The sequence below is a fragment of the Phoca vitulina genome, unplaced genomic scaffold (assembly GCF_004348235.1).
Source record: "Phoca vitulina isolate PV1807 unplaced genomic scaffold, GSC_HSeal_1.0 scaffold68, whole genome shotgun sequence".
Classification (NCBI taxonomy): domain Eukaryota; kingdom Metazoa; phylum Chordata; class Mammalia; order Carnivora; family Phocidae; genus Phoca; species Phoca vitulina.
The window spans coordinates 3,111,318-3,122,293 of NW_022589771.1; the positions used below are offsets into that span (position 1 = coordinate 3,111,318).

Here is a 10,976-nt window from a genome sequence, read left to right on the forward strand (position 1 = left end):
ATGTGATAATTGATTTTCTCTGCTTGACTTATTTCACTTAGCATAATCTCCTCCAGTCCCATCCATGTTGATGTAAAAGTGGTATTCATCCTTTCTGATAGCTGAGTAATATTCCATTGTATATATGGACCACATCTTCTTTATCCATTCATCTGTTGAAGGGCATCTCGGCTCTTTCCACAGTTTGGCTATTGTGGACATTGCTGCTACGAACATTGGGGTGCATGTGGCCCTTCTTTTCACTACATCTGTGTCTTTGGGGTAAATACCCAGGAGTGCAATTGCTGGGTTGTAGGGTAGTTCTATTTTTAATTTTTTGAGGCACCTCCACACTGTTTTCCAAAGTGGCTGTACCAACTTGCATTCCCACCAACAGTGTAAGAGGGTTCCCCTTTCTCCACAACCTCGCCAACATTTGTTGTTTCTTGCCTTGTCCATTTTTGCCATTCTAACTGGTGTAAGGTGGTATCTCAATGTGCTTTTGATTTGAACTTCCCTGATGGCTAATGATGATGAACATTTTTTCATGTGTCTGCTAGCCATTTGTATGTCTTCTTGGAGAAGTGTCTGTTCATGTCTTCTGCCCATTTTTTTGACTTGATTATTTGTTTTTTGGGTGTTGAGTTTGAGAAGTTCTTTATAGATCTTGGATACCAGCCCTTTATCTGTAGTGTCATTTGCAAATATCTTCTCCCATTCTGTGGGTTGCCTCTTTGTTTTGTTGACTGTTTCCTTTGCTGTGCAGAAGCTTTTTATCTCGATGAAGTCCCCAAAGTTCATTTTTGCTTTTGTTTCACTAGCCTTTGGAGATGTATCTTGAAAGAAGTTGGTGTGGCCGATGTCAAAGAGGTTACTGCCTATGTTCTCTAGGATTTTGATGGATTCCTGTCTCACAGCATCTTTTCCTGATTAAAACTCTTCAGAGTATAGGGATAGAGGGAACATTCCTCAAGTTCATAAAATCCATCTATGAAAAACCCACAGTGAATATCATCCTCAATGGGGAAAAGCTGAGAGCCTTTCCCTTAAGATCAGGAACATGTCAAGGGTGCCCACTCTCACCACTATTGTTCAACATAGTACTAGAAGTCCTAGCAACAGCAATCAGACAACAAAAAGAAATAAAAGGTATTAAAATTGACAAAGAAGAAGTCAAACTCTCTCTCTTTGCAGATGACATGATACTTTATGTGGAAAATCCAAAAGACTCCACCCCCAAATTACTAGAACTCATACAGCAGTTCAGTAATGTGGCAGGATACAAAATCAATGCACAGAAATCAGTTGCTTTCTTATACACTAACAATGTAACTGTAGAAAGAGAAATTAGAGAAACGATTCCATTTACAATAGCACCAAAAACCATAAGGTACCTTGGAATAAACCTAACCAAAGAGGTAAAGGATCTATACTCTAGGAACTACAGAACACTCATGAAAGAAATTGAAGAAGACACAAAAAGATGGAAAAACATTCCATGCTCATGGATCGGAAGAATAAACATTGTTAAAATATCTATGCTCCCCAGAGCAATCTATATCTTCAATGCCATCCTGATCAAAATTCCAATGACATTTTTCAAAGTGCTGGAACAAACAATCCTAAAATTTGTATGGAATCAGAAAAGACCCCGAATCGCCAAGGATATGTTGAAAAAGAAAAACAAAGCTGGGGGCATCACGGTGCCAGATTTCAAGCTATATTACAAAGCAGTGATCACCACGACAGCATGGTAGTGGCACAAAAACAGACATATAGACCAATGGAACAGAATAGAGAGTCCAGATATGGACCCTCAAATCCATGGTCAAATATTCTTTGACAAAGCAGGAAAAAATACTCAATGGAAAAAGACAGTCTCTTCAATAAATGGTGCTTGGAAAATTGGACAGCCACATGCAGAAGAATGAAACTCGACCATTCTCTAACACCATTCACAACGATAAACTCAAAATGGATGAAAGACCTCAATGTGAGACAGGAATCCTTCAAAATCCTAGAGGAGAACATAGGCAGTAACCTCTTTGACATCGGCCACAGCAACTTCTTTCAAGATACATCTCCAAAGGCTAGTGTCTTTTGGCTTTTTAAAGTGATATATTTTTTTTTGGAATGCAGAACTTAAAACATTTTTTTATGAAAACAAATTCATTAATCTTTTTTCTTTATGGTTCCTGATCCTGAGTCTTACTTATGAAAACTTTCTGCACTCTGAAGTTATCAAAAGAATAATTTCATTTTTTCTTCTAGTACTTTTCCAGTGAAAGTAGTATTTTAAATCTCACTTTTGCTTATTTTAACTGTCCTTTTAAATTAAGTTAGTTATAGTAGAGAAAATATTGACGTGTGTAGCTTTTAACCTATGTTAACTCTTAGGGTAAAAGTTCTGCAATATTTTTTGCTATGAAAAGAAACCTTGAAGGCATTTCTTATCCCATTTTGCTGTGATCTAGTGATTTTTTTCATTTTAGTTGTGGAGGAAAAAGAAAAGTTTTCCCCTTTCCTAAGAAAAAGACTTCTACTTTTTAAGAGGATTATTTTGTAATATTTGGATATATATTTATAATATTTCAGTATATATTATTTTGTAATAGAATATTTGTGATATTCTATAGAATATAGATAGAAATATTGTGATATTTTCCTATTATAAGTATGGATCTAATGAGATGAGCCTACAAATTATTATTATTATTATTATTTTAATTTTATTTTTTTATTTGAGAGAGAGTGCGTGTGTGTGCCAGCAGGGGGAGAGGTAGAGGGAGAGGGAGAGAGAGAATCTCAAGCTGACTCCCTGCTAAACTCAGAGCCTGATGCAGGGCTCTATCCCAGGACCCTGAGATCACAACCTGAGCCAAAATCAAAAGTTGGACGCTTAAATGACTGAGCCACCCAGGTGCCCTGAGCCTATAAATTATTTTATCTTTAACTGTTAATATTAATTCTTTTCATTTCTGCCTTCAGAGAGGTATTAGTGTAGTTTATCTGATGAGCAAATTGCTGAATTTGCCTTTCTGCAGTCTGTGGACACTCTTAACAAAAGTGCATTAATGAGGCAGAGGGCTTTGTTTCCAGAAAGTAGCTAAAAATGATTATTTGTATTGTAGGTTCAGATTTTAAAAGGAGACTCAAAGGTTCCCAAGACTATGTCAGGTTTAAAATGGCATGAATCTGAACAATGAATCATGGAACACTACATCAAAAACTAATGATGTAATGTATGGTGATTAACATAACACAATAATAAAAAAACCCAAAAAAACACAAAACTTATGAATGAATAAAAAAGATGTGGAGCAAAGAAAAAAAAATAAAATGGCATGAATCTGGATGGTCACTCAGTGTGTCTTTCCACGAGATTGAAATGCCTACTGTAAGAATAATTATTATTTATATTGAATCATTGGCCTCATCTTGAATGGTCACCCATATGCCACACCTGATGATGGTGGCAGGTAGTGGGAACCTCACGGATGAGCAATGGATTTCTCGCATCATGGCAGTAAGGGGACTGGACGTTCACGGTAGTTCTGAGCACCATCCTGTCCCTGCCAGTGCAATGTCCTGCTGTTCTATCTATGTAGAACAGATGAAGATGTTATCCCGAGGACATGGCAGAAAACCGTTAGCTAGAAAAAGGAGACACCCGATGGAAAGCCAGGCACAGCGGAGGCCAGGTTACCCACCTGGCAGAGGAATACTAACTGAAAGTACAGACATGTCAGTCAATGCCAAGTTGGAATCTGTGCGTCTTAGCCCAGGTAAGGGCTGGGTGCCTGCCTGGGCCTAAACACAACCAAAGGGGACCTTGGCCATTCAGCAAGGCAAGCATCCTCAAGGCTGCAAGGGAGGGAGGATCCAAGCCCAGTTAGGGTGGGGGCAGGGCACTCTCAGTGCATAGATGTTACTGGACAAGCTATTTCACGTCATTAAAAACTTATTATGAAATGTGTCATGTGATAAAAATACAGAGCTTTAAAGAGGAATAACAAAATGTACAACTGTGTATGCGCCAAACATTAAAAGAGCCTTAACACCTTAATCACCGTTTCCCTATTTACATGTGTTTTGTTTTTTTAGTACTTTAGATGGTTGGCCTTCATTCCACCCCACAAATTAGATGTTTCTAATTGTTTTTGTAGTCAATACTTGTTGAGGTTTAGATTTATGCACATATTTATTAATATCTTTGCTCATGATTTCTTCTTGCATCATAGATGATACATCTGGAATCATTTCCTTTGATCTAATATAGCCTCTAAAAGTGTCTTTAAGTGAGTGTCTATTGGTGGTAAATTCTCTAAATTTTTGTTTAAAAATGACATTTTTCAGAAAAAATGTCTATTTTACTCTCATGCCTAAAAATAGTTTCATGAAAAAAAAATAGTTTTGCTGGGTCTAAAATTCTGGGTTGGTGTTTTTTTTTCTAAAGACATTGAAATTATGATTTCACTTTCTTCTGACTTCTGTGTTGCTGTTAAGAAGCCAATTGTCAGTCTAATTGTCATTCTTTCGTGGGGAAACTGTCTTTTTCCTTGCCCCCTCTGCCTGCTTCCTTCACTCTCTCCCATGCTGCCCTCCTTTTATAAAACTCCCCTCCGTGAGTAGGCTCTAGGCTTTATCTACTCCTGCCTTTAGTCTCTGTGGCATCAAAGTGGGCATAAAGATCTACTGGTTTTGTCAGAAACTCTGCCTTGGTGTGTACTTATTCTTAGAATCCCTGGTCTCACCTGGCAATGATCTTTCCTTTTGTATCAGCTTAACAATGGATCTGTACTTCTTTTCTTAAATTTTAATTTAAAATTTTTTAATTTCTTAAAAAAATTGTTTTTTGAGAGTGTTTCAGGGCCTCTAATCTACTATACTACCATAACCAGAAGTTGAAAAACCATTTCATACTCATTATTTTCTGTATCTATTTGTTAGCGTCAAGTCAAAAATAATGAAAAATTGTTCAGTCCTCGGAAGTTAGAAAAGCTATTTGGACCTAAAAAAAAAAAAAAAAAGAAAAGAAAAAGAAAGAAGCTATTTGGACCTAAGTTGAAGCAAAAGACAATTCACTCAATGATAAGAAAACCTTTCTTGGGGTACCTGAGTGGCTCAGTCTGTTGGGCATCTGCCTTTGGCTCAAGAGTCATGGTCCCAGGGACCTGGGATCGAGCCCCACGTCAGACTCCCTGAGGAAGTCTGTTTCTCCCTCTGCCTCTGCCCCTCACCCCCCACTCATGCTGTCTCTCTCTGAAATAAATAAAGTCTTAAAAAAAAAAGAAAACCATTCTTGATTTGAAAGCTTCTAGAATTGGCCAACTAGAGAAGTTACAGATCTTTATGGAATTTTTGAAAAATAGAATAAATTTACTTTATTATATTTCACCTACTCTCTACTACTACTAATGCATTCTATCATATAATCTTTTTTTATTTTTTATTTTTATTTTTTTTAAAGGTTTTATTTATTTATTTGACAGAGAGAGACACAGCGAAAGAGGGAACACAGCAGAGGGAGTGGGAGAGGGAGAAGCAGGCCTCCCGCGGAGCAGGGAGCCCGATGTGGGGCTCGATCCCAGGACCCCGGGATCATGACCCGAGCCGAAGGCAGACGCCCAACAACTGAGCCACTCAGGCACCCCTAATCTTTTTTTAAAGATTTATTTATTTATTTTAGAGAGAGAGTACATGGGTGGGGGGAGCAGCAGAGGGAGAAGGAGAGAATCTCAAGCAGACCCCCCACTGAGTGTGGAGCCTGATGTGGGGCTCAATCCCATGACCCTGAGACCATGACCTGAGCTGAGATCAAGAATCTGATGCTCATACCATATGATCCAGCAATTGCACTATTGGGTATTTACCCCAAAGATACAAAAGTAGGGACCCGAAAGGGTACGTGCACCCCGATGTTTATAGCAGCAATCTCCACAATAGCCAAACTGTGGAAAGAGCCAAGATGTCCATCAACAGATGAATGGATAAAGAAGATGTGGTATATATATACAATGGAATATTATGCAGCCATCAAAAGGAATGAGATCTTGCCATTTGCAACGACGTGGATGGAACTGGAGGGTATTATGCTGAGCGAAATAAGTCAACCAGAGAAAGACATGTATCATATGACCTCACTGATATGAGGAATTCTTGATCTCAGGAAACAAACTGAGGGTTGCTGGAGTGGGGGGTGGGGTGGGAGGGATGGGGTGACTGGGTGATGGACACTGGGGAGGGCATGTGCTCTGGTAAGCGCTGTGAATTGTGCAAGACTGTTGAATCTCAGATCTGTACCTCTGAAACAAATAATGCAATAGATGTTAAGAAAGAAAAAAAGAAGAAGAAGAATGTAGCAGGAGGGGAAGAATGAAGGGGGGGAAATCGGAGGGGGAGAAGAACCATGAGAGATGATGGACTCTGAAAAACAAACTGAGGGTTCTAGAGGGGAGGGGGGTGGGAGGATGGGTTAGCCTGGTGATGGGTATTGAGGAGGGCACGTTCTGCATGGAGCACTGGGTGTTATGCACAAACAATGAATCATGGAACACTATATCTAAAACTAATGATGTAATGTATGGGGATTAGCATAACAATAAAAAAATTAAAAAAAAAAAAAAGAATCTGATGCTCAACTGACTGAGCCACCCAGGCGCCCCTCTATCATGTAATCTTTAACATCTTGCGAGTGCGTGCTCCAGGAATCGATACCAAAGGATCACTTGCTCTTGATGCTCTATTTCCTTCAACTAAGTTTTGAGTCAACTTACAAAAATGCATGCAGAGTAAAAGAATACAATTAACCACTGAGTGAATCTGGGCAACAGATAGGAAAATAATAAAGCTTTGGGTAAGAATGACACAAAGAATACGTAACATTTTCTTCCCAATGTCAGTGGCCTGTATTTGGTTTTAAGCTTCTTAACACATAAGAGTAGGGTGGGTGGTAACATGACTAAGCTGGTTTGAGCTCTGTCTGTTCAAGCCGGCCAGACACACCACCCTCAGTGTGTCAAGAAACTGATCGCTGCCCGGATGACAGAGTTTGGCAGTCATGAAATAGTCTGGAGAATATCTCCTAGATTTTAATTATATGAAATGAAACTCTTCTGAGCTATTGACAACCATGCTACTGAAGACTGGGTTTAGGGCTGGACCCCTGGGTGGGCCTGGGGGAGCAAGCGAGGGGGGGCTTCACTGAGCTCCAGATTTCAATCAGCTACCAGGTTTCACCTCACTCAGTAGTTTTTCCCACTTTACCGAAACAGGTGCCACTGTAAGCCCTCCATAATCCTGTGGCTGCTGGTATCAGAAGGTCTGAGATGGGTCTTATCCCGTAGAAGCTATTAGAGAAATCCTGTGTTGTCTTAGTCTCAGCTGCTCAGGGTCCAAATCCATGGGGCCAAATGATAAGGAAGCCAGCTAAAGTTATGACACTTGTGGAGAATCCTTTCACTCTGTATATCTGAGTCTTGTCAGCAATTCCTGAGCATGAACAGGTGTGTGTGTGTGTGTGTGTGTGTGTGTGTGTGTGTGTGTGTTCTCACTGCTCTGTATTCTGCCCAGTGAAATGATAAAAACAAACGTAAAGTTCATGGTTAGAGATTTCTTAACTTTTGGGGTTAGGTGTCTTTGACAAAACAAACTGGGATAACATTTTGTGTTAACCTCTAACTTAATGACTAATAAAAAAAGATCAACTTAGGTAAATATTCTGGCTCACAAGTGCGCAGTGGGGTTTAAACATTCTTTTTCTTTGCTTCAAGGATTTTGACTCTTTCTTCTCTGCAAAAGAAGAGAATATTATTTATTCGTTTCTGGGTTTAGCTCCCCCTCCAGACTCAAAGGTAAGCTTGAACACCCCATTGGGGCTCCATACAAGTCATAATAAATGAAGCTAGAAATCAGCATCCAAGACTGTTTAATAAATGATGATCTTTAAGTTAACATAGTTTAAATGTATTCCTTATTCTGATGAAGTCTTACACATAGAGATAATGCAAAGCTTTTACTAGAGAATGTTGTAAAACTATGCTTTTCATTTTTTTGCTATGTTTACACCTTTTTGTAGTAAGTCTTACAATACTGAAATTAAGAAACATTGCTTTCAGTAATCTTAAATACACTAAATAACTATATAAAAATTTGAGTTCCCAGGTTGTGTTTATGAAATTATTTTGTAATGAATTGACTTCTCATGTGGCTTATTTTAGTTAATTTTATAATAATATATCACCGATACTAATTCTTTCTATTTAAAATGAGTTGACTTTGCTTTTTTAGAGGGGGGGAGGGTAAGATCCAGACACAAGAACAAGATAAATCTCAACAGTGGTTTTTCTTCTGTTCCATCTTTGATTATGTATAATTATGTCAATTAAATAGAGAATTAGGCCAATATCCTGAATTTGTCTAATGGAGATCACCTGGCTCAGTCCATGCACCACCCACTGCATCCTTACTTCTCCCAAGAATCTCACACATGACTCTCCACATACAAGACAAGTACACATTTGTTTAATTCATTTATTCCTTAATAAATTTGTTTGTTTGTACTCAGTTTCATTTCAAAAGAGATTTGCAATGACTGAGTCCAAATTAATTCTCATTGTAGGAGAAATAACTCAAAATCCTACCTTGTAGAGATGGGTTTGTCTCAGCGGTATGTGCCTGTGCTCTTTCATATGTCAGCTTCTGCAGGTAACGCCATTTGGGACCTCTTAGTGCTTAGGTTAACACACGAAGGTGTAGCACCAATTCCTTCTCCAAAAGTAACATGCAGATTTCACAACTGGCCAATGAGGTTTTATATGAGGAAGAAAATCTTCCCTTTTAGTGAAACACCTTTCTGGCTTTGGTCAACTTAAATGCAACGCATTTCATGCATCCTTTTAACAGTTTAAAAAAGGCTATTACATGCAGTTCATTCTTTTTTATTTGATATAGGAGTTTGGTATGAGAGTTTTATTTGGTATAGGTGTTTGTTAACTGGGTCATGTTAGTATACTTATTACATTTAAGACATGGTGCCTTGGTGTTAAGGTACATTTCTTGGTAGGAACACTCAGGTCACTTGTGTCTTGAAGATGGGAAGGAAAGGTGGAGGGAAGACTGTTTCAGGCAAAAGGAAGAGCAAGTGCAAAGTCCCTGAGGCAGGAAAGAGCATAGAAAGTTCTAAGAACTGCCATGAGGCCCACATTGCTGGAATGAGGGGTGGAGGTGCCACAGGAGGTGGGAGCTGCAGGTGGGCGTCCCATGGGCCATAGTGGTGCTCTGGATTCTGTCTTACGTGCAGTGGAGACATTGTAAGGGGTTTAAGCAGAGAATTAATCTCATTTCCTTCTTGAAAACTCATTTGGTTACATTATGGGATGAGGGACTAAAAGGGTGCAAACTATCATAGTAATACAGATGAGATGTCATGGCCGCTTGGACTAAGGTGGTGGGATAGAACTACACAGAAGTGGATGATTTTAGGGCCATTTTGGAGGAAGAATTGGTAAGACTTGCTGATAGATTGAATGTGGGGGTGGGGATGGAATGAATGATTGCTTCTGGTTGTTGGGTGTAGACGTTCACTTTGGTGGAGGACCGTATTTACAGGGGGATGTTAAGTTTGAATGAGACATCTAAGAGAAGTGAGGTGGGCAGTTGCAGATGTGTGTCTTCCTGAGGTCTGGTTGAAGATGCATGTGTGGAGTCTGCTAGCATGTGGATGGAGCTAAAGTAACGAGAGAGGGTTGACAACAAGGAGGCCAGGCTTGAAGGTGCTCCAAGCTTAAAGCTGGGTAGAGGATAAGCAGAGGCCACCCCTTCAGGTGACATCCCCCTGTAATGAGAGTCTTTGAGGCAGGAGGAGACCAGCAGTGTGTGGCGTTAAGGCCACTGAGGAGGAGCATTTTTCACAGAAGAGGGTCCGATGCTTCTGAGAGATTGAGTCAGGTGAGGACAAACAAGTGACCGTTGGCCTAGACAATATGGAGGTCCTTGGTGGCCATGACAGAAGTAGTTTCTGAGGAGGGGTGAAGACAGAAGCCAGGTGGGGGGTGGGGGGGTCAAAGGAGAACTAACTGGTGGTGAGAAGGAGGGATTACACATGGTCAGTTATCTCTGGGGCATTTCCCACGGACAAGAGAGTATGGCAGCATCTGATTTATTTTATTTTATTTTGGGGGGGGGGAGAGCAGGAGCAGGGACAGAGGGAGAGGGAGAGAGAATCTTTAGCAGGTTCCATGCCCAGTGCAGAGCCCAAAGCGGGGCTTGATCTCATGACCCTGAGATGGTGACCTGAACTGAAATTGAGTTGGATGCTTAACTGACTGAGCCACCCAGGCGCCCCAACATCAGATCATTTTAAAGAGTGCCTGCTCATTCCTGCTGCTGGAACCCTGGGTCGTGGGTCATGGGTCATGGGTCATGGGTCATGGGTCGTGGTTGAGGCGCTCCACTCTGCTTGTGCCAGGTGTTCTGCTTTCTCGCTCCCACCACCTGCTGGACAGACTCCTGCTACTTCTCGGTCCCCACTTTCAAGACCCCAGACCAGTGGGTGGTGGAAGGAGAGTCTAGATTTTACAACTGAAGACCCAGTAGGGATTTTGTAAACAACAAACATCTTTTCTTTTTTCTTTTCTTTTCTCTTTTCTTTTCTTCTTTCTTTTCTTTCCTTCCCTTTCCCACTCTTCCCTTCCTTCCTTCCTTCCTCCCTCCCTCCCTCTCTCCCTTTCTTTCTTTCTTCCTTTCCTTTCCTTTCCTCCCTCTTTCTTCCTTCCTTCCTTCCTTCCTTCCTTCCTTCCTTCCTTCCTTCCTTCCTTCCTTCCTTCTTTCCTTTCCTTTCCTCCCTCCCTCCCTCTCCCTCTTTCTTTCTTTCTTTCTCTTTCTTTCTTTCTTTCTTTCTTTCCTTTCCTTTCCTTTCCTTTCCTTTCCTTTCCTTCCCTTCCCTTCCCTTCCTTCCCTTCCCTTCCCTTCCCTTCCCTTCCCTTCCCTTCCCTTCC

At 40.5% G+C, this 10,976-nt stretch overlaps 1 protein-coding gene across 2 annotated transcripts in view; it reads left to right on the forward strand.

The window, feature by feature from the left end:
- Positions 1–10,976, forward strand: part of LOC116624551 (SH3 domain-binding glutamic acid-rich protein-like) — a 64,796-nt gene that overhangs the window by 16,912 nt on the left and 36,908 nt on the right. For both annotated transcript variants that reach the window (XM_032392579.1, XM_032392580.1), the window contains exon 3: positions 7,752–7,832. In XM_032392579.1, coding sequence (XP_032248470.1) covers positions 7,752–7,832 — 81 coding nt within the window. The remainder of the gene's footprint in view (positions 1–7,751; positions 7,833–10,976) is intronic.